This window comes from Globicephala melas, chromosome 11, assembly GCF_963455315.2.
Source record: "Globicephala melas chromosome 11, mGloMel1.2, whole genome shotgun sequence".
In the NCBI taxonomy this organism is placed as follows: domain Eukaryota; kingdom Metazoa; phylum Chordata; class Mammalia; order Artiodactyla; family Delphinidae; genus Globicephala; species Globicephala melas.
In genome coordinates, this window is record NC_083324.2 from 44,648,621 (window position 1) to 44,673,601 (window position 24,981).

Here is a 24,981-nt window from a genome sequence, read left to right on the forward strand (position 1 = left end):
TACCACTTGCACCAGGAAAAACTCACATAAGAGTTTTTTATTTCCTGAAAAGATTTTTAAAAACATCAAAACAGATTTGGATCAATTACTGTTGATCTTCCTCACAAAGCACTAAGGAAAACAGAATGCCTTGGATCAAACTCCTAAGGCTCTAGATTGGTGTCCTTCCATAATTCTATCAGAAGACTGGGATGGTTGGAGAGAATTAATTTAATACCTACTCCATGAGTGCTTACGTAAAGACTTACGTTAGGGGCTTCCCTAGTGGCGCAGTGGTTGGGAGTCCGCCTGCCGGTGCGGGGGACACAGGTTCAAGCCCTGGTCCGGGAAGATCCCACATGCCACGGACCGGCTGAGCCTGTGTGCCGCAGCTGCTGAGCCTGCGCTCTAGAGCCCACGAGCCACAACTACTGAGCCCACGCGCCACATCTACTGAAGCCTGTGCACTCTGGAGCACGTGCTCTGCAACAGGAGAGGCCACCGCAGTGAGGGGCCCATGCACCGCAGCGAAGAGTAGCCCCTGCTCACGGCAAGTGGAGAGAGCCGCGTACAGCGGCAAAGATCCAACACAGCCAAAACTAATAAATAAATAAATAAAAATAATAAATAAAATAAATAAGTTTATTTAAAAACAAAAGACTTACATTAATTCCTGTAGGAGACAGGATGATGCATTATATCATAATTAACATAATAAGGAAGGATTTCAACCCTGTAAGTGTGGTTTAAGTCATGAGCAGAGGAGGGTTCAAAATCCAGGAGAGTGAGGGAAGGCACAGGTCAGCAACCAGGATATTACTAACCAGAATTGTGCCAAGAGCTGCCTCAATGATAAAAATAGAGAGAGAGGAGTGCCAGAACCTAACGATGATGGCAGAGGGAAACAAAGGAGAATCATGCGTGTGCTATTATCAGATCCACACGACACTGAAGACAAGTATGTTGAGGAACTGGACCACTCTTACAGGTAAATGTGACACAAAGAAACTTAAAACAATCCTATTTCAAAATCCACTGTGATATTCACTTGGGTGTCTTTGAAAATGTGGCTCTGCTGGATAAGTACAAACAACAGGGGACTGGGAGGTCTAGATCTGAAACCTGATCTTCTTCGCATTGACTATGGTGTCTGGGGCACACAAATTCCCTCTGGGGCCTCACTTTCCTCATGTTTACACATGAAGACATCGGCCCAGGATACTAATCATGTCTTTTTATTCTGTATTTTTGATTCTTTGACATCTTAAGATCTTACTAACTCTGGGGGGAAGGCCCCTCCCAGGGCCAGACAGTTCCCAGAGATAGCAAACTACTCTCCTTTGAGCTCGCCTTTCCTATGCAAGCCAACCAAACCCCCAACAGCCTCCTTTATATGGAGCTCTTAAACTCCAGGCCACTGTTTCCCTGCCCTGACCATCCCAGGGCCAGGTACCAGCTAAGTAGAGATAAACCCCACACCTCAGAGCCCACTGAAATGATTTGAGAAGCCAATCCTAAGCCTGCTCACCCACTCCTACCCTTGTCAACTACAACAAAGGCTCTGGCCCATGTTCTCCTCTTCCTTCCTCTGCCTCCCGACTGCCTCTGTTGCTTCCCCACGTGGCTGCCCGTGGCGTGGTGTGCTCCCTCCTCTCGTAATCTGTGAGTGTAACACACCCTCTCTTTGAGGGCAGTCATTTCCTGGTGTGTTGATCTCAGCGATCAAGAGTAATTTTTTGTTAATGTACATTTTAATGATCTCCCCAAAGTCTCATATAGTGCTAATGTTCTAATATTTCTCTATTCTCATGAATAAAGACAAAAAAATTGTACTCCTTCAGTTCAGCAGTCAGGAAACATGCTCTGAAAAGGGCTAGAAAGTATATCTTTAGGCTTTGCCAGACGCAAGTTCTCTGTGCCTCAAATTCGTCTGTGTCTGTAGGCTGCACAACTCTTTTTTTTTTTTTTTTTTTTTTGCGGTACGCAGGCCTCTCACTGTTGTGGCCTCTCCCGTTGCGGAGCACAGGCTCCGGACACGCAGGCTCAGCGGCCATGGCTCACGGGCCCAGCCGCTCCGCTGCATGTGGGATCCTCCCGGACCGGGGCACGAACCCGTGTCCCCTGCATCGGCAGGCGGACTCTCAACCACTGCGCCACCAGGGAAGCCCGCTTAGGCTGCACAACTCTTTAACAGCATAACCCCCACTCTTACCTCACAGGCCCTGGCCCTGTGGGCCAGAGCTTGTGAATCTCTGTTTTAGACAACCAGGGAAAGCCTACAGATAAGGATGCCTTGTGAAACACAAAAAGCTTTACTGAACCCCTACTAGGATTTACCAGCACTCTATTGTACACAACTGGGGAACCACTACTTTTAAAGGTGTACAGTAAACTCTAAGTGGTTGCCTTGTAAATGTCACACCAGAAAAGCAATCTGAAACCATACACTCCTGACCCCGAAATAGCTGCTAAGTATTCATGTAACCATGAATTCACATCTGTGTTGAAAGAAAACAATGAGAAAAGATTCCTTTGTTGAAATAAGCATCCTGTCTAAAGTCCAGGGGTCACAAACTCAACAGGGTCACAAATCAAAAAATCGTTTACAAGGAAAGCAGACAGACATCCTAATACGTGTGTATACACTCCGGATTTCCCTACAACCAGACAGTATAACATAAACACATCCATCTATAAAATCTTCCATAAGAATGTAAGATATTTTACCTTCAAAAAATAGTTAACAACAGTGGGAGATCTATCAAGATGGCAGAGGGGGAGGATGTGGACCTCGGCTTCCCCCGCAAACACATCAAAAATACATCCACATGAGGAACACTTCTCACTGAAAACTAACTGGAAACTGGCAAAAAAGACTTCTGTACAACTAAGGCTGGGATAAAGATCCATAAGTAATTGGGTAGGAAGGGAAGAAAAGCAATCAGGCTGGGACGTGTGCCACTGGGAGGGAACTCAGAGGAAAGGGGAAGATACACGGGTGGAGACCCGCCCTGGAGAGGGAGTGCTGTGAGCCACAGATTGGGCCCCAACCCTGGGGTCCTACACAGGGGAGATGAGCCCCCTTGGCTGGCTGGAGGACCACTGGGACCGACAGGAGGGCTGTGGGAAGCCTGGACTCCACTCCTGCACAAGTGCATGCTGGCTCGTCCCCGAGGCAGGATGGAGAGTGCAAACTGAGGACTGCTCTAGGGGAGTGGGCGGCTGTGAGGGACGAAGGGGACTTGGACTCACTGTGTCTGAGCAGAGCAAGGGAAACAACTGCTGGTGCCTCTGCAGGAGGAGCACTGGAGACAGATCGAACCTCTGTCTGCAGCTGACATGGGCCAAAAGCCCCCACGGGACCCCTTACTTCAGCACTGCCTCCTCTGGGGCAAGGGTCCCAGGGCACGGAGCAGGGAAGGCACATGCTTAAAGGCAAAGAGCCAGCTCCGGCCCAACCGTTAGGGCCTCTGCTCTACAACCTGGGATCAGACCCTGCCCCTGTTAGGTGGTGATGGCCACTGAGCAGAGGGGTGGTCCTGCCTCACACCTGGCGCCAGCTCTAGCCCCTCCATCTCCAGCTCCACCCCCACCTAGGAGAGAGCTGCCAGCACTCACTGATGTGACTTGGGTCCACGTCAAATCCAGATATCCCAAGAAAGGCACTGGGCACGCGCAGTCTACACAGGGACACTCCCATATAAGGACAACACTTCAAGACAGCAACCTCTAAGTGTTTCACCTAAATTTACAGAGGCAGAGTAAGTTAAGCAAAATGAAAAGGCAGAGAAACAGGTCTCAATTGAAATAGAAAAAGAAAATCCTCTTCTGTGCACGCTGTAATCACCTGGTGAGCTTCAAAAACTACTGATGTCTATGTCCAGCCTTAGCGATTGTGATTTAATTGGCCTGGGTTTTAGACTTTTTAAAAGATCCCCAGGGCTTCCCTGGTGGTGCAGTGGTTGAGAGTCCGCCTGCCGATGCAGGGGACACGGGTTCGTGCCCCGGTCTGGGAGGATCCCACATGCCGCGGAGCGGCTAGGCCCGTGAGCCATGGCCGCTGGGCCTGCGCGTCTGGAGCCTATGCTCCGCAATGGGAGAGGCCGCAACAGTGAGAGGCCCGCGTACAGCAAAAAAAAGATCCCCAGATGATATTATGTACCCTGTGATGAAGCAATTCCACCTCTCATTATTTATCTTATCCATATATATACACACATGATGAATAATTAATTATTAATTGTAGCCTTGTTTTATAATACCAACAGATTAGAAAAACATAAATGTTCACCAAAAGGTGACTTGTTAAATAAACACGGAATATTCATAAAATGTAATACTATGTATCTGTTTTTTTAAAAAGTACAGATGGTATGTGAATTATATCTCAATAAAGCTGTTATACATATTTTTGAAAAGAAGTATAGAATGGTGCAGTCGACATACTACCATATATGTGAAAGATAATATACACACACATACAAACTGGTCAAAGGGTGGCTATCTCTGGGGTGAAAATATGCTTTTCTATGTAAACTCTTTCAAACACTGAAATTTGAAATGTGTTATATATTAACTCTTAAAAAATAAATTTTAAAAATTAAAATGAAACTTAAAATCAGTCTGGTCATATCATTCTCCAGGCAAACAGAATTTTTATAAGCTAACAATCAAAGGGGCATGAGGGAACATTTTGGAATGATGGAAATACTCTATCTTGATAGTGGTGATGGTTGCATGATGGTGTATGTTTCTCAAAACTCAGAGAACTGCGTACCTAAAATGAGTGAATTTTACTCTATGTAAGCTTATACTTCAATAAACCTGACTTAAAAAAAAAATTTTAGGGCTTCCCTGGTGGCGCAGTGGTTGAGAGTCCGCCTGCCGATGCAGGGGACACGGGTTCGTGACCCGGTCCAGGAAGTTCCCACATGCCGCGGGGCGGCTGGGCCCGTGAGCCATGGCCGCTGAGCCTGCGCGTCTGGAGCCTGTTGCTCTGCAACGGGAGAGGCCACAACAGTGAGAGGCCCGCGTACCGCAGGAAAAAAAAAAAGAATTAAAAGCTTACATGACAACCAGACCTTGTGAACAATGCTAGTAGGAATGTAAATTGGTACAACCAATTTGGAAAACTGCTTGGCAGTATCTACTGGATCTGGGCAAGCACAAGCTCTGTGAGACAGTATTTCCATTCTAGAAGGGATACACAATGGAGACACGTACATGGATTCACAAGTAGCATACAAAGTAACAGCCATGGTCACGCTACTCACGACAGCAAAAAAAAATAGGAATAGTGTAGCCACTGTTAGACGTAAAACGGATTAGTGCCCTGTAACGTATTTGTGCAATGGAAAGCCAAGCAGGAGGTGTTTCAGTTTGAAGGGTGGCATTGCCAAGACCAAGGACTGATGGCAAAGAACATGAGCAAAAAGCAAAATACAAATGGTCCTTAACCATATAAAGAAGTATTCAACTGCACTCATGAAAAGGAAAATGCAAATTAAAATTACAATGAAATAACCTCTCATCACCCTGGCAAAGTTCCAAAGTTTAACAACAAATTCTGATAGCAAGGTTGTAGGGGGCCAGGTATCCTCAAACATGTCCTTTGGAGATGCAAAATGGTAAAGTCCCCACCATAGGGCAAGTTGGCCGAACCCGAAAACAAATTTTAAGTGCATTTATCCTTTGATACACAAATACCATATCTAGGGATTTAGCCTGTAAGACGTACATGCATACATACAAAATGAAGTATGAATATAAGATTATTCATTCTTTGCTCTATCACTAGATTAGAAAGAACTCAAGTCTATCCATTAGACATTAATGAGACAAAGTATGGTATATCTATACAATGGAAGAGTTTATAACTGTAAAACACAACGTGGAAGCTCTCTATGTATCGACATAGAAACAAAATCGGGGAAAAAAGTCATAGGGTAGAAAAACATACATAATATGCTATTTGTGTGTGAAAGGGAGAGATGACAAAACACACAGTCACATTAGTTTGCCTTTGGACATAAAAGGAATAAAGCAGTCAGCCGTAGGGATATAATGGGAAGATGAGGAAAGACCACAGTGGTGAGAGGAAGGAACAGGTCTTCTCGGTATTATCTTTTTATATTGTTTTTTTCCCCCAAATAGAAATGTATTACCCATTTTGAAATGTTGCACTTAAAATTCGTTTTTGAAAAAAAAGAAAATCCAGTTAGGGAAATAAAAAACTTCCTTTCCCCCACCCCCCGCTTCAAGGTATATGAATGGATTTTGCAAAATGCACACAGGTTGCTACGGCCTGTGGGATCTAGCACCTCCCTTTAGAAGGGGTTGGGGAGAAGAGAGCGGGTGGGTGGAAACAGGCCTTTAATGCTTTGCTCTTGACCTCTGGAGCCCCAGCCAAAATCGACATGGGACAACTCTCATTTTAATATCCTGTTTCAAGAGAAAAGGCAAACAGAGGAGAACAGTGAAGACAGAAAGAGACCCTACAAAAGGCAAAGTGGTATTTAAATGGGGTTTGGGGGTGATAAACAATTTCAGTTTACAAAATTATTAGGATATTTTTGTAGAGCAGTATTCAAAATGTATCTTGCCCTTTCAAACCCTTACATAGTTGTGTTTATTATAGCTATAACATAACTTAATTTTAAAACCATTTTTCTCATTTTAAAAATTATTTGCCTAGGCAGAAATCTTTGTGTATATATGAGTTTTTCTCTTGAACAGATAATTAGAAGTAGAACTGACAGTTGAAGGCTGTGGACCTTTTACTATTGAATTTAGTGAATAAATACTAAGAGGTTCGAGTTTATCAGTAGATAAGTGAATGCAAAATGAAATGAAATCCCATTTTCACCCGTAATTTTGGCAAAGATATTGCCAAGACTGTGAATAAATACTGATACAAAAAGATCTTCAAATAATTTTGATAAATGAAAAGGCAAATTTCAGAAAAACACATACCCAATGATACTATCTATGATTTTTTAAAAAACTGACCACCACAAAGCAAAGCTATACATACTGAATTTAAACAGCCCCCCAAAAAGTTCAGGAAGGACACTCACCAAAATAATAACAAGTATTAGCCCTGGGGGAGAGACCTGCGCAGCAGTGGTGGGGAATGAGGAAGCCCAGGGGACCTCTTGATCATAGTGTTGGAATTTAATACAAAGACAACATATTCAAGTATTAATTATGCAAGGAAAACAAAGGAAAAAGTTTATAAAAATTAATCCATTGAATTCTGCTTGCAAACTAAAACAAAAAATAAACTGACTTCTAAACCTATTGTCTAACCATTTTAAAATAAAAAGGTTATAGGTCATCAGTTATCTGTTTCCATCTCACTAGGTTTTTTCCCTCAATATGAGGATATTCAGATGAATTTAATAAGGAATTGGCAAGAAGAGAAAGTAGCCTGAAAACATGCCACATCAATGAGCAAGAGTCAACATAAAAAAAAAGGAAATGCAATCTGTTCAATCTAATGAAAGGATAAAATCAGTATACATTATTCCCACTTGGTATCAAAGGTCCAGAAAAGAAACAACTATCTGAATTTGGCTTTAACTCCTAACACAGATCACTCTTTAGACATAAACTTCTTCTGTAGGAATAGAGAATGGTGCCTTCTGAGTGAGAAATTTAGAAGGCGCATTGGACAGACTTTTAAAAGACTACAGAAACACAGGATTCAGAATTGCCAACAATATAAAGGGTTAAGTGCTCCCCAAATTCTTTTGCAACGTGGAACAGGGAGTACAGGGTAATGTTTATATGTCACTCTCTGGAAACAAATGAGGCTGCTCACAGCAGGACATAGGCCTGAGAGCTGTGACAGGCCCCACACTGTGGCTGACCTGAAGACCCAGAGCACCAGGGCAGCCCTGTGACTGGGTCATGGCATACCCCGGGCCCTGGCACACCCCTTGCGAAGGTTGTCTTAGGTCAGCCTTTCACTCAATACAGATACTCTACAAATAGCCTTTCTTGTTCAGCACTAACAATATGATGCTGGCTCATCACTATGCAGGATTTGTAAACAGAAGACCAGGTGAAATCCAGGTGGTTGGGACTGTATGATTTAGTTCTCTGAGAAAGATCAAAGGGAAACTCTACAGGTGCACTGCACCTACAGGTACAGGATCCAAACCCAAAAGGTCCTCACACATCACCCATACAACCAAAACTAGTCTTCTTGTTTGAAAGCAACAACTCTTCTCTTGCCTTTCTGCAGAGTTGGGTGCTCTCTGAAAAACCGTTCTTTGCAAGTGTGAAGCAGCTGCTGCTACCCTAGGCAACTAGCACTAAAAAATTTGGTATCATCACAGGTAGGGTCTTCAATAAAGACAAAAAGCTCTCCACTACACAATGAAAATATGTCAACTAAAAAAATAAATAAATAATAAGGACTTAACTGGTGGCGCACAGGTTAAGAATCCGCCTGCCAATGCTGGGGACGTGGGTTCGAGCTCTAGTCAGGGAAGGTCCCACATGCCACGGAGCAATGAAGCCTGTGCACCACAACTACTGAGCCTGCACTCTAAAGCCCACGAGCCACAACTACTGAGCCCACGTGCCACAACTACTGAAGCCCGTGCGCCTAGAGCCCGTGCTCCACAACAAGAGAAGCCACCACAATGAGAAGCCCATGCACCGCAACAAAGAGTAGCCCGTTCGCTGCAACTAGAGAAAGCCCACACGCAGCAACAAACCCAAAGCAGCCAAAAATAAATAAATAAATTTATTTTTTAAAAAAACATTAATTGTAAAAAAAAGCAGAAAAATTATAGTCTATAAATACTACAGAGATTTAATAAATAATTGTTCAGTACAATGAGGCGAGAACTGACTTTTTAAAAGTATATGTGTTTATTTTTGTGTATGGTGTTAGGGAGTGTTCTAATTTCATTCTTTTACATGTAGCTGTCCAGTTTTCCCAGCACCACTTATTGAAGAGGCTGTCTTTTCTCCATTGTATATTCTTGCCTCCCTTGTCATAGATTAGGGGACCATATGTGCATGGGTTTATCTCTGGGCTTTCTATCCTGTTCCATTGATCTATATTTCTGTTTTTGTGCCAGCACCATACTGTCTTGATTACTGTAGCTTTGTAGTATAGTCTGAAGTCAGGGAGCCTGATTCCGCCAGATCTGTTTTTCTTTCTCAAGATTGATTTGGCTATTCAGGGTCTTTTGTGTTTCCACACAAATTGTGAAACTTCTTGTTCTAGTTCTGTGAAAAATGACATTGGTAGTTTGATAGGGATTGCAATGAATCTGTAGGTTGCTTTGGGCAGTAGAGTCATTTATACAAAAATAAACTCAAAATGGATTAAAGTCTAAATGTAAGGTCAGACACTATAAAACTCTTAGAGGAAAACATAGGCAGAACACTCTATGACATAAATCACAGCAAGATCCTTTTTGACCCACCTCCCAGAGAAACAGAAATAAAAACAAAAATAAACAAATGGGACCTAATGAAATTTCAAAGCTTTTGCACAGCAAAGGAAACCATAAACAAGACGAAAAGACAACCCTCAGAATGGGAGAAAATATTTGCAAACAAATCAACGGACAAAGGATTAATCTCCAAAATATACAAGCAGCTCATGCAGCTCAATATCAAAAAAACAAACAACCCAATCCAAAAACGGGCAGAAGACCTAAACAGACATTTCTCCAAAGAAGATATACAGATTGCCAACAAACACATGAAAGAATGCTCAATGCCATTAATATTAGAGAAATGCAAATCAAAACTACAATGAGGTATCACCTCACACCAGTGAGAATGGCCATCATCAAAATATCTAGAAACAATAAATGCTGGAGAGGGTGTGGAGAAAAGGGAACACTCCTGCACTGCTGGTGGGAATGTGAATTGGTACAGCCACTATGGAGATCAGTATGGAGGTTCCTTAAAAAACTACAAATAGAACTATCATATGACCCAGCAATCCCACTACTGGGCATATACCCTGAGAAAACCATAATTCAAAAAGAGTCATGTACCAAAATGTTCATTGCAGCTCTATTTACAATAGCCCGGAGATGGAAACAACCTAAGTGCCCATCATCGGATGAATGGATAAAGAAGATGTGGCACATACATACAATGGAATATTACTCAGCCATAAAAAGAAATGAAATTGAGCTATTTGTAATGAGGTGGACAGACCTAGAGTCTGCCATACAGAGTGAAGTAAGTCAGAAAGAGAAAGACAAATACCGTATGCTAACACATATATATGGAATTTAAGAAAAAAAATGTCATGAAGAACCTAGGGGTAAGACAGGAATAAAGACACAGACCTACTGGAGAACAGACTTGAGGATATGGGGAGGGGGAAGGGTGAGCTGTGACAAAGCAAGAGAGAGGCATGGACATATATACACTACCAAACGTAAGGTAGATAGCTAGTGGGAAGCAGCCGCATAGCACGGGGAGATCAGCTCGGTGCTTTGTGACCTCCTGGAGGGGTGGGATAGGGAGGGTGGGAGGGAGGAAGATGCAAAAGGGAAGAGATATGGGAACATATGTATATGTATAACTGATTCACTTTGTTATAAAGCAGAAACTAACACACCATTGTAGAGCAATTATACCTCAATAAAGATGCTGAAAAAAAAAAAAAGAACCATGTACCACAATGTTCATTGCAGCTCTGTTTATAATAGCCAGGACATGGAAGCAACCTACGTGTCCATCAACAGATGAAGGGATAAAGAAGACGTGGCACATATATACAATGGAATATTACTCAGCCATAAAAAGAAATGAAATCGAGTTATTTGTAGTGAGGTGGATGGACCTAGAGACTGTCATACAGAGTGAAGTAAGTCAGAAAGAGAAAAAGAAATACCGTATACTAACACATACATATGGAATCTAAAAAAAAAAAAAAAAAAAAGGTTCTGATGAAACCAGAGGCAGGACAGGAATAAAGACACAGACGTAGAGAATGGACTTGAGGACGCGGGGAGGGGGAAGGGTAAGCTGGGACAAAGTGAGAGAGTAGCACTGACATATATACACTACCAAATGTAAAATACCTAGCTAGTGGGAAGCAGCTGCATAGCACAGGGAGATCAGCTCAGTGCTTTGTGACCACCTAGAGGGGTGGGATGGGGTGGGTAGGAGGGAGACGCAAGAGGGAGGGGACAGGGGGATATATGTATACATATAGCTGATTCTCTTTGTTATATAGCAGAAACTAACACAACATTATAAAGCAATTGTACTCCAATAAAGATGTTAAAAAGAATAAAAGTATATGTGTTAGTATTTTCTCTTTAAAGAATTTATAATTTTAAAGCATTATGAATTCCACAGTATGCAAACTCTAATAAAGAATAAAAATATGAGAACATGACCCAAAACACCACAGATGACAGATACTACAAACCATAAAACATGAAAATTTACCACTTTGGTAACTCAAACATAAGCCTTGTAGAATCTCATCATCTTTAACAACATTTTCAGAACACAGAAAACTCACTTTCTAGATGAGAAACAAAGAAAAGAAAATTTGAAGTGACAGTACCTGGTAAAAGTTGGGTTGTGTTCAGTCATGGCAACTAGCAGCTTCAGAGCATATGCTGGTACGGGGTCAGGCTCCGTGAGGATGTGCTCGTACCTGAAATGACAACGTGATTAAAAAACACTCAGTGCTTTTGTCACTTAACATTTCCTCTGAACAACAGAAACAATATTCCATGTTTTAAACATGTGGAAGAAAATAGATACTGAGATAAATGTAGGAGATATAGGACCGGCATTTGCCAATGGTGGTGATGAGACTGACCTACCTCACAGAGTAGGGATGTTGGGAAAATTCAATGAGACAATGCAGGTAAAATGATCAGTATTGAGCTGCACACACAGCAAGAGGCCCAGAAACATTAGGCATTTGTCTTGGGTGTCGCAAGACCACCCTCACATTCGGGGATTCTAGAGGACTCATGAGACTCACATACAGTTGTATTTATAGTACAGACTTTGTACAGCAGCACAGCAAGGGCACACAGCTGAGTCATAAGGGAGACAGACACAGGTGGAGGCTGGAAGATTCTACGTCCAACCTTCTTATCCTCTCTCCCTCCCACGAGCAGTCACACAGAGCACACTCTCCCCCCAGCCACAAAAACGCAGCATGTGTGCGTGATGTTACTGCCCAAGGAAGCCCATTAGACACTCAGGTGACCAAGGTATTTATCATGTGGGACTGGTCGCATAGGCAACCTAACAAGTATCAAAAATCCCAGACTCCCAGAATGAAAGCAGGCATCCAGCATAAACCATACTGTCTGCACAAACAGTCTGGGCACTGTGCACTACCCTCATCAATTAAACACTGACTGGCAGCTCTCTGAAAGCCAAGTTCCAAGATGGCAGCCAAGGCCAACCTTGCAAGCAGGGCTTTCTCAGGAGAGCAGGCTCAGATCTGCTATGTCAACTCTTTGCTGAATGGCATTCTTATTAATACTTTAGAACCTGAAATGAAAAGTATTACCAGAGAGAATAAAACAAAATGTCTTCATCCAAAGTTTCCACTGCGCCCCCATGTTATCTGCTAGATATAGAGCTGGCCTGTATACTGTGTGTGACCTACTTAGGTTCAGCTATCCAGTAAACAACACCATGTAGATGCTCAATTAATAAGCACCAAATGAATGAATGAATAAATGGACAAACTAACCAATCAACTTTACGACTTAACTCTCCAGAACAACCAACTAACGAGGGAGCAGAACATCTCCAAAAATCCAAAATGTGTATTTAAAACTCCATGACATGAAGCAGATGTTTTATCCTCTAGAGAAGAGGGCCCCAGGCTCTCACTCAGAGCCTATTTACTCTCATTTTGGAAATCATTACATAACAAGCTTAATTATGCAGCCTCTAAGCCCACAGTCCTTAAAAAAGGAGCCAATAAAGGGAGGAGAGGGACTATTACAGAAAGACAACCCAAGAATTACAAGAAGTGGGGCTTGAAAGCATAGGAAAAACAAAAGAAAGCAAACCCAGGAACTCCTAGCAGAAAGCAGTCCAGGGAGCATTTAACGCAGAGGAAGCAGCCGCTCATCCCCCAATGGGACCTGAGGGCCCATTACACACCATAATGTTCAAAACGGGGGTAGTGAGTCAAGAAAATGTTAAACTGGGTAGAACACTCTGTTTAAGGAGCCAGGAAGTACCATATTTTAGTAATTTTTCTGATGAAATGTTTTTAAGTTACAGCAATTAAAGATTCACCCATGTACGACAAAGATAAAAGACAAAATACCAATCGTTCATAAATAAAATATTAACAAATAAAAATCAAATTGAGGAAAACCAGACATTTTATCATACGAATAAAACAAAAATCAAGGAACATCTTTAGAGGTGATAAAAATATATTTGTGAAATTAACATACAATTTGAAATGTTTTTAAAAAGGAACAACTCAGCATTTTCCTTTTCTTAATAGTCTTATAAAATAAAAAGCTCTTATCATCCTCAATTGGGAGCACCCAAGACTACCTTTAGGTTCAATGATTTGCCAGACGGACTCACAGCACTCAGAAAAGCTGTTATGTTCCCGATTGCGGTTTATTACAGAGAAAGGATACTGGTTAAAATCAGCAAAGATGAAAGGCACATAGTACAGAGTCCAGGAGGGACCAGGCCACAAGCTTCTAGCTGTCCTCTCCCAGTGCAGTTGTGTGGACAGAGCTTAATCCTCCCAGCAACAAGGCGTGAAAACACGTGTGAAGTACTGCCAGCCAGGGAAGCATTGGCGTCCAGGGTCTTATTAGCGGTCAGTCCCCTAGGTGTGGAGTGCCTGTGTGGCTAACCTCTGTCTCCAGCCCCTCCGAGGGTCAAGCTGATACGGTGTGGCCCAATGCCCCGCCTTAATTCACATTGTTAGCGTGAATTATCTGGCATGGCTCAAGGCCCCAGGGATACAGACTCTCTTATCAGGAAGGATACTCCAAAGGCTCAGGACTCTCCCAGAAGGGAGTCAAGAGCCAGTTTCTTCATAATGTGCAGGGTTTGAACCACCCCACACCTGCTGAGCTAAGCGTTTGCAGCACACATCCTTAACAGGGAAACGGAGGCACTGCTGAGTTTATAGTGAGGCATTAAAGTCAGAGATGAGAGAAGAATGCACTCTTCCACTGATGACTGGTATTCGCAAATTGTCAGCCAGAGAATTTCAACAGAAGTAGGAGTAAGAAGCTCCTTTAGGAGTCACTCACATACCCCAGATGACCAGCTCCCCTCGTCCCCACTCCCAGACTTACTGGAATCACTGAGGAAAGGACCACAAAACTATGAATTTTAAAAAGCTGCCCATGGGATGTCCTTACTCACATGCTTGTATAGAAAGCAGAAGAGAATATATGGACAATTAGTTAGAAATATAATAGAGAAAACAATCTCCAGAGGACTGAAAACTATGAAATATTTTTAAAGGGACTTAAGAATATGTAGAACCTACATTTAAAAACAAAACACTGATGAAACTTTTACTGTCTGAAATACAAATGTGTTGAGGTCGTTTGAAGGTTATCTAACCTTGAAACAGGAGGGAAGGATGAAGCCTGTACCAGCCTAACGCGTAACAATTCTCCCAAAGAATATTGCTATGTTTTTCCCCCCTTGGAAAAAGAAGGGCAAATTTTATAATGGATATGTTTAGAATAGAACTATTGAGCTACTGAACATATTTTAGATAGGTTTCTAATGGTCAGCAAGAACTAGCCAAAAGAATGCTGTGATTTCTTAAGCTTGTCTTTCTCAAGAGAGAGAATGCAACTGAGCTGATAGTAATTGTATTTTGCACTCCTCTGAATAAGACTTGGCAGGAAAACAAAACAAAAAAGATAACGCCAGACTCCTGATATGGCTATAAAGGAGAGTGTCCAGTGAGGAACTGGCCCACTTGGATGGACGGAGGCTGGAGAGGAGCCCTCCAAGTGCCCTGAGCCTGGCCAGAGACTGCGATCGCTATCGACATGAGAGCATGCTGTCCAGATAGTGTCCCAACACCCTTCTCTTCCACTTCTAGGATCCTCCCCAAATAAGGGATCTTTGCTAGGTCCCAAACAGCTGAAAACCAGGCAAGAAAAGCCATTCATACTAAATTCTCTATCCAAGAGGAGAGAAAAGCGCTAAAAATCACATATTCAGGGATCCGAGGGATAGACTCTTCTCTACCTTGTCAAGTGCCTGGAGTAACCAGTGTCAAGCAGGTAGGCTGGCAGAACATTGAAACAGGCTACCTAGATAACTGATTATTGTGAGGAGTTATTCTGGGGGTGTGACCAAAGAATTGCCCACATGGAAAGAAGTGCCTATTTCACTGAGGGAAAGGGGAGGCACCACATCATGAAAAGGTCCACTCTGCTGGAATTAAACCCTAAACGCACATTTCACAGGACAATGGAGTGTACTCTGAGAATCTGGGAGGAAAGAGTGATTCCAGGATATCCAAGGAATTTTTAAGGACAAATACAATGAGGAAGAAGCTGCTAAAAGAAAAGCTAAAGTACTTTACAAAACCACTAGAATTGTTAAGTGTAGCGTGGGATCAAGAATAGACACAAATATTAAAAGGAAAGAAAGGTGACCCAACATTGGACAAGAAAGAGTCATCACAGAAAGGGAGACAGAATGGTCAGGCCATATCTTAAGAAAATGTATCATCAATAAATTAAAAATTCAAGTACCAATTTTTAACTTTGTTGAAATACTAAAATGAGTAAATATTCACATATTCTTAGGTGAGAAGGCCTCTATAGCATGACAACAAAGAGAAATGAATCCAAAAAATATTCACAGTTTTAAAGTTTTTAAGTAGTAAATGTTTCTCAGTGGCAAAACCACCATAAACAAATCAAATGCAGGAAAATTTATTTGCAGAGTATTGGTATATTTTATACATTCTTAATATATAAAGAGCTATTTGCAAACCAACAACCATCCCACCAAAAAAAAAAAAAAAGTACAAAATCCACCTAAGAAGAATATAAATGGCCAACAAATATGGGGAGAAAATTGTCAGCATCATGACTATCTGAAGGAATGCAAGCTGAAGCTAAGAGTACAGAAAAACAGGCAGTTTCATAAACAGAAGCTGGTAGTATACACCGTTTGTCATCTTCAAAAGAAAATTGTCAAAACATGTCAAATGCCCTTAACATGTATTTAACTTTCAACACAGTGGTTCCACATCTAGAGATTCAACAAAAGGAAATCAGTATGCACCCCAAGATGTAGCCCTAAAAATGGTCTTTGTAGCAGTACATATAATGGTGAAATACTGGGAAAATCCTACATATTTACTAACCAGGAATTGTTTAATGATTTTAAAACATTTATAAATGTAGGTATAGGTAAGGAGATTACAAGACAGTCAATAAAAGAGTGTTATATAAGTACAGATACAGATATTCACAGTATGATGTCTGGGGGTAGGAGGAAGACACAGGTTCCAAGGAGGAAATTTCAGAAAGTACTAAGTAAATCTCACCAGGAATGGAGAAACCGTATAGTGGAGAAGGCAGATGTTAACATAAAATGGTAGGCAAGAGGCAAAACACTGAGAGTCTTGAATGGCGGGGTAAGAACTATTAATGTTATTTTCTGCAACCTAAAGGTTTCAAGGTTTCTGAGCAAAGGAAGCTATGAGGAAGGCATTATGTTAAAATGCATTTGTAACAGTGCAAGGGGGATTCCAGGCTTAAAGAGTTTAAAGGAAGCAGATGTGTGGGGTTAGATAAAGAGAAGGCTGCCAAACAGCAAAAGCATGGAGGTGAAATCTACCTTCGGAGAAGGTTGTGGACTTTCCCTGGACTGCTATGACAAAGGGGAAGATAGCCTACTCTTTTGGGCATTTTCTGTACAGGTTCTTCCAAAATTTGCACTAGGTGATATCTTGAGTCAACTCCAAAATTTTATGAACTGAGAGAGGGCATAAATCAGATAAACAGTTGGTATCTTGAGACTTTCCAATCTTGTGTTTTTATGTGACCTAAGTTCTACGCGACACTCTATTGTCTTGCATGGATGCATAGATACTTAGGCATATCAGTAGTTACATGGATACACAGTGGATGGAGAAATAAACAAATGGTGGGAAGACACATATATACATACATATATATATTATATTTTTTAAGTGAGAGAAAGATAAGTAAGACTTCAAAATAAGTATTAAATATAATTTCAGATAGTAAGCCCTAACGTCTGGGCTTCTTCGATAGAATCAACAGCAAATTTTCATTATGAAGGTCTGAAAGGCTAAAAAAAAACCAACCAAACAATGACTTCACTAAAGCAACACTTAAGGTTTACAAAATATTATCCCAAGAACTGGAGCACTAGAATTATTCTGATTCAGAAGGATGAAAGTACCTTTACCTTTACTCTAACTCCCAAATTATCGCAATTCAGATTCCCATAGGTTGTACCCCCAAAAGAGGAAAAATCACTCCACCTAAATGCACTGATTTAGGTACACACTCAAAACATAAAAGGATTAAGTAAAAAGAACAAAGTGGAACTTTCTTTTGGTGCAAAAATATTTAATTAAATATTATCTGCAAAAAAAGAAAACCTTATCTAAGGAATGGCCAAAAATGAAATACTCCTATATATTCTGATTCCCATCAAAGATGGTCAAGTTCATGCCTATTTTAACATAGAATACTTGTAGTTAAGGGAGACAAAGATGCAATACAGAAACATCTGGATGTCCTCTGAGCCACCAACACAGAAATCAGGTAGTGAAACTCATGACTTTTGCTGGGTATTATTTCAGAGACATCAACTCTACAGTGTGTTGCAACTAATCAAATCCATTTATAAATTCAAATTTCTAAAAGGAAATACAATTCTAAGCTGTCAAGGATACAGTCCTTTCTGAGATTTTAAAAAACAAAGCCTTAATAATTTATGAAGTCATTATGGCCCTGATGATTGTACAGGTCACAAGAGAATTGTTAAAAAAAAAAAAAAGACAGTACTCACTTTCCCCAGGAGAGAAATGCTGAATGTCCTACTGTCATAAAAACACTGTAAACACATTTATATCAGCGTGATCTCTTTTCAATACAAAACACTCAAAGCTAAAGAAAAAGATGAAAACAGAACAAAACATGTCGCAAAGTGGTTCCAGGCTACCAAAGGCAAATTGCTCAGCGCATTTTTTCCCCACGGCTTGCTGCCTGGCATAAAGCCTTTCCTGACTATGCTATTGAAATAAAATAAAATAGGCACTCCCTCCATTTCCCCTTGTCGATTTTAAAAAAAAGTGTAACCTAGAAGTTGAGAATTATGTTTTATTTGGCAGACTTGTTGAGGACTTAAGCCTGAGTGGCAGCCTCTCAGGTCGATCTGAGGAACTACTCCAGAGAAGTAAGGGAGGAGCCAGGATATACAGGAGCTTTTGCAACAAAAACCAGGCAGGTAGTCGGAACATCAAAAGATTACTGTCAATTAAAGAAAAAACCAGGCACCTCAAGTGAACGAATCTAGCACTTTTCTCTGTATGGGAAGATGCAAAAGTCTGGGCTGACTGAAATCATTCCTTTGATATGCACCTTAGCTACCTGGGGCCAGTGTCCTGCTTTTCTCCATCCTGAATCCCCCCAGGGTGCACAGTCTGGGGTGGTGGCAGTGGCTGAGGGCTTGATGGCCACAACACCCTTTGTTTACTGATACGGCAGGTGTCATTCTCTACCTACTTACACCATTTTCTGTATTTTCTTCAGAGCACACACAATTAACTGAAATCGCCTTACATATTTATTTACTGCTTTGTCTCACCCAATATACTGTAAGAACACCGAGGGGCAAGGATTCAGTCTTTCTCACCACTGTATTCTGAGTTCCTGGCACACAGAAGTCACTTGATATATCATTTATATGATAAATGGGAGAAAGGAGGGAGAGGAGAGCAGAGAAAGGGTTTTAAACCTCCTGTGAACAATCACACAAGGTAGTTCAAATTACATTATTTACATTTGTAGGAATATTAGAATTTCCTCTTCCCCAAGAGCAGTGATGTGTTTCCTGAGTGGAGGATCTAGTCCTGTTCATAGCTAAATACTGAAAGAGCAATGCTCTCCCCTTATGTAACAAGTGTCAGAAGAAAAAGTTCAAACAGTCAGCAGAGGACTACTTTCAATGTTAAGATTTCACTGATAATGACTTTGATATAAAACTTCTGAGAGATGCTGCTTTTAATTAATAAGGTCACTCTGGGCTTAAGTTCCATTAAATATTGCCTCTTCTCTTCTGCATGAACCTTTAAAATTAAATCTTATCTCTTTGCTGGAAAAAGTCATGGCAATTTTCTGAGTATATGTGGTTTATCTTTCTTCCCAGAAAAAAACTTTTCCTCATTAACCATACAGATAGCAGTTACGTTCCTGGCATTTCAACTATCTGGAAGAAAGGAGGAGAAATGGAAAGCAGGAAGGGGAAGGAGGAAGGGAGGGCACACACACCAAGTCAATGGCAGAGCCAAGATTTGAATACAAATACATTCTAATCACAAGATCCACATTACCAATGAACACTACTACCAGCTTCAATAAGCATATGGTTTTCTCAAGCTGGTGGCCAAAGAGGAAGTCACAGTAATGGCAAGCATGAAGGGGATTTGACAAACCACTGTTGACGTGAAGATGCAGGGGCCACGTGAAAAGAATTACGGGCACCTAAAAGAACGTGAGGCAGCACAGAAACAGTGACTTTGGTCCTGCATCTGTATACTGGGATGAATGATGGCCCCCAAAAGATATGTCCAAGTGCTGACCCCCTGTGAATGTGACCTTATTTGGGAAAAGGGTCTTTACAGAAGTAGGTAAGGATCTTGAGGTAAGATCACCCTGAATTTAAGGGTAGGCCCTAAAGATAATGACAGATGTCCTTACAAGAGAGAGGCAGAGGCGAATGTGAGGCAGACACACAGGGGAGAAGGCCACGCGAAGACAGACACAGACGGGAGAGATGCTGCCATAAACCCAGGATGCCCGGCAGCCACCAGAAGCTGGGAGAGATGAGTGGATCCGCCCTCGGAGTCTCAAAAAAGAACTAACCCTGCTGACACCTTGATGTCAGACTTCCAGCCTCCTAAACTGTGAGAGAGCACATTTCTGTTGTTTTAAGCCAGTAGCTTTGATATTTATTTAATTTATACTTAAACATTTATGACTTACAAACTTCCATGGTTAAAAAAAATGATTCATTTATGAAATACCTGGCTCTACCAGACAATCCATTCCACAAAGGCAGAGGCTGTGCCTATCTTAGCCATTATTAGAAATATGCCCATGAAATAAGATGGATACAGTTAGTGTCAGTGAATGAACGGGCTGATGAAGAGAGAAAACATTTTCTCCCAAGCTTATTTCACAGAACTCTCACATACAGGTTTCTGCTAGAAATAAGCTGCTCTGCTTACTGCCCACCACTCTGCCACTTTCACACCTCTGCTTACCCCATTCCTGCCTGGGGTAGCCACGCCTCTTCCATCCAATCATACCCAGGTTTCAAAGTCTAACTCAAATACCATCTCTCTATATGTGGTTATTACATAACCCTCCACATACAAAAGGCACTAAACAAATGCTTGTAGCTAAACTTCATCTCTTTAGAAAGCAAAGCATGCATGGTGAGAAGGGGTAACAGTTCTTTGATATTCACAATTTATATAGTAAGCCATTCACTCATGTCATCTATGATAGAAGGGGTGACGCGTCAACTTGACTGGGCTACAGGCCACCAACGTTTGATTACTGGTGTGTCATCAAACATTCTGGGTGTGTCAGTGAGAGTATTTCTGGATGAGATTAACGTTTGAGTCAGTAGACTGAGTAAAGCAGATTGCCCTCCCTACTGTGGGTGGGCCTCATCTAATCCACTGAAGACCAAAACAGAACAAAAAGACTAAGTAAGAAGGAACTCCTCCTGCCCCACTTCCTTGAGCTGGGACATGGGTCTTTTGCTGCCTTTGGTCTTGAATGGAAACATCAACTCTTCTTGGGTCTCCAGCCTGTCAGCTTTCAGACTGGTACTGGTGAGTATACCCTCAGCTCTCCTTGTTCTCAGGCCTTCAGACTCAAACTGGAACTATACCATTGGCTCTCCTGGGTCCCAGCCTGCACACTGCAGATCTTAAGACTTCTTGGCCTCCATAATCATGTGAGCCAATTCCTTATAATAAACCTTAATCTCAATCCCTCCCTCTCTCTCCCTCTCTCTCTCTCTCTCTCTCTCTCTCTCTCTATATATATATATATATATATATCCTATTTGTTCTGAGAACCATAACTAATACTTATTTTAATATGATATTTATTCTTACAACTGAATTTTCATTCATATCACACCGCAGCTCTGAAAAGCACCTGGAACAGAGGTATTACATGGTATTTAACAAGATTAAATTATTGTGCTCCCTGAAAATTTTGTAACAGCCATTAGAAAAGACATCCACTCTTTTCGCTAGAATCATCAACCAGGAGCCACTTAACCACCAAGTAGAAAAAGCCTCTTTGAGAACAAAGCCACATAGGTGTAGGCAGAGAAGAGATGGTAAGAAAGAGACATACACACAGTACTGTAGACATAATTCAAACCCCTGAATCCAGCTATATTTGACACCAGCACAAGTCTCTGACTTCTTCATTATGTGAGCAAATAATTACTTTGCAAGTTAGTCTGAGTTAAGTATTACTGTTTGCACATAAAATCGTCTTAACTGGGGCTTCCCTGGTGGTGCAGTGGTTGAGAATCCGCCTGCCGATGCAGGGGACACGGATTTGAGCCCTGGACCGGGAAGATCCCACATGCCGCGGAACAACTAAGCCCGTGTGCCACAACTACTGAGCCTGCACTCTAGAGCTCATGAGCCACAACTACTGAGCCTGCGTGCTGCAACTACTGAAGCCCGTGCACCTAGAGCCCGTGCTCCACAAGAAGAGAAGCCACCGCAATGAGAAGCCTGCACACCGCAACAAAGAGAAGCCCCCACTCGCCGCAACTAGAGAAAGCCACATGCAGCAATGAAGACCCAACTCAGCCAAAAATAAATAAATAAAATAAATAAATTTATTAAAAAAAAGAAATCGTCTTAATACAACACTTACAGGTGAAAAGATTGAAAAGATTGTCACCTTGGCTTTACCCAAAGTATTTTTTAAGGTCAAAGAAGGATTAAAACTTTAACAAAATTAAAAGGATCGACATTAATATGTCTATTTGCACATTGAAGCAGGTTTTATATAGCTCTTATAAGCTCTAGAAACTTCATTATTCTTAAGCCATTATATGCACATACTCATTGAAGAACATGAATTTTCCATTATGAGCATTTCTAAACTTATTAATTACCAAGAGCTATCTTCAAAGACCAAATTCCTTGTCAAGGTTTCTAGTTTTCCAGTATCAAAGTTAAATGAATTCATCATTTGTATTTCATTTTTTTAAATTTTTTTACATAACATTTATTGAGCCCTTACTATATATGCCAGGTGGGCACAATCATCAGCATCTATTTAATGGCCACTTCTATGAAGTATGTAGTATTACTATCACTGTACCATTACAATCTTCATTTTAAAGTTTAATAGGAGGGATTACAATGGTCCTAATAATAACAGTAGTGGTGCTACATATTTGTCAAGAACGTACTATGGGGGATATCCCTGGTGGTCTAGTGGTAAAGAATCTGCCTTACAATGCAGGGCATGTGGGTTCGATCCCTGGTCAGGGAACTAAGATCCCACGTGCTGCGGAGCAACTAAGCCCACGTGACACAACTACTAAGCTTGCGCTCCTCAACTAGAGAGCCCACGCGCCCTGGAGCCCGTACACCACAAGTAGAGAAGAGAAAAAACAACCCACACGCCACAACTATAGAGAAGCCCGCATGCCTCAACGAAGACCTCGCATGCTGCAACTAAGACCCAATGCATCCAAAGATAAATAAAATAAACACTAAAAAAAAGAACGTACTATGTCCCACACACTGTACTAAGTGCTTTACAAGAAGTATCCCACGTAATCCTCATTTCTGAATCTTCTAAATTAGGTACTATTATCCTCATTTTATAGATGAGGAAACTGAGGCTTAAAGAATTAAATGCAGAGCCAAGACCTGCACTTCACATCAGAATCAGTACACAAGGTTGGAAAACATTCCACACCACATCCCAATAAATCCCATAACATTATCCAAAGTGCATTTCAAATTGCTTAATCAAAACCTGAGCTCATCTACATTACATTTGTTCTTGAGTTGCCATGTAGTTTACATTTGTGTTTTCCTCTTTAATTCCTCATCTCTGGAAAAGGTAAAGATGCCCATTAAAGGAAATACATATTATTTATGATAGCTCAAATGAATAAAACAGGAGCACTAAAATTATAGATTCAATACTTTTTTTTTTTTTTTTTTTTGTGGTACGTGGGCCTCTCACTGTTGTGGCCTCTCCCATTGCGGAGCACAGGCTCCGAACGCGCAGGCTCAGCGGCCATGGCTCACGGGCCCAGCCGCTCTGCGGCATGTGGGATCTTCCCGGACCGGGGCATGAACCCGTGTCCCCTGCATTGGCAGGCAGACTCTCAACCACTGCGCCACCAGGGAAGCCCTAGATTCAATACTTTTTATACTACAGACTGTTCCATAAGTGGGCAGACTTTAGAAACGATGAGATTTTATTTCAAATGTGCATCGGTGCTAACAAACTATTGTTAAACTGAGAAGTCTTGCTGGAGGAAATCCTGTCCCTCTTGGGGGACATCTCAGGTCCTGAAAAATGCTTCAGTACAAGTCGTCGGGTAGCAGATAAGATGGCACTGATAGCATTAATTAATCCCATGAAACAAGATTGGAATCTTATATCTACCCACATTAAGTACAAACCACACATGCACACACGCATATATAACAAATGCAACCAAAAATATATTCACTGATAGTTTATCACTGAGAAAGCTCCACATGACAAAGTTTAATTGTTTTTCATTTAGATAATCATTTTCTTACTCTGAGTATCAAAAGTATTCTTACTGTATGTATTACCAGGAGTCTCCCTGAAGCCAACTGCAGAAGCACGGGAAGCAAAAAGAACCAAGGGGCTAGCTTGTGAATCAAGCCGTCACAGGTCAAGCTCCCGTCAGTCAAGACAGGCTCCCTCAGCAGGGAGAAGGGTTGTCACACGCTGGCTACACACTTCATAAAATATACCTTCCTAAGCCAACAAGGAGTGGTTGAGCTCTTCGGAATATAATTAGGTCTGGTTTCTATATTGCGCAAAAAAAAAAAGGATTTTTAATAAGAACAGATCTTGAGAAGTTTAACAAATATCGGGGAGCATCTGGTGGAGCTGCCATCCTTGAAAACTTGCTGAACTGACTCAGACTGCAGGCCAGGCCCTGAGGAAGCAGAATCAGGCACGCGCTTTAATGCCTGACGCGCTTTCCAACATTTGTTTAATTTTATAAAAAATTTATTTAATAGTGATATGTGGCATGCACTTTTTTTAAGCTTCAATTTTTTTAACTTCAACTTTTTTCTTTGATAAAATTTACAGTGTTGTCTGAATTATAAGGTGCCATTTTAGAGCTTAACATATTTGCACTGGGTGCTCTTAGCAGTCATCCTATTGTGTGTGCTGTGTGAGCAATGGAGTAAAAGGAAAAAAATACTCCCCTTCTGTTCATTAATACTCATTAACTGTTCTGCCAGCATCCCTCCCCCGCAAAAAACATTCTGTTTTTAACTCAACTTAATTTCCATTCCAAGAGTTTGGAGGGGAGGAAAGGAAGATTTCTTCCATCTCTATTATTTCTGAGTAGGTCCAGGAAAAGTCCCAATTTTATGTTCAGGAGTCTTGTCATGTGGACCTTGAATAATAAACCTTATCCCTCTGGCCACAAACATTTTTAAATCTGCAAAACTCCAGTCATGTCCCCTGTAGA

The 24,981-nt window shown here is 41.4% G+C and overlaps 1 protein-coding gene across 11 annotated transcripts in view; it reads right to left on the bottom strand.

The window, feature by feature from the left end:
* Positions 1 to 24,981, bottom strand: part of ULK4 (unc-51 like kinase 4) — a 523,422-nt gene that overhangs the window by 315,449 nt on the left and 182,992 nt on the right. For all 11 annotated transcript variants that reach the window (XR_009565989.1, XR_009565987.1, XR_009565986.1 and 8 more), the window contains one exon: positions 11,543 to 11,635. Coding sequence is in view for 1 of the 11 variants with exons in the window: in XM_030846182.2 (XP_030702042.2) it covers positions 11,543 to 11,635 (93 nt within the window). In the remaining 10 variants the exon portion in view is untranslated. The remainder of the gene's footprint in view (positions 1 to 11,542; positions 11,636 to 24,981) is intronic.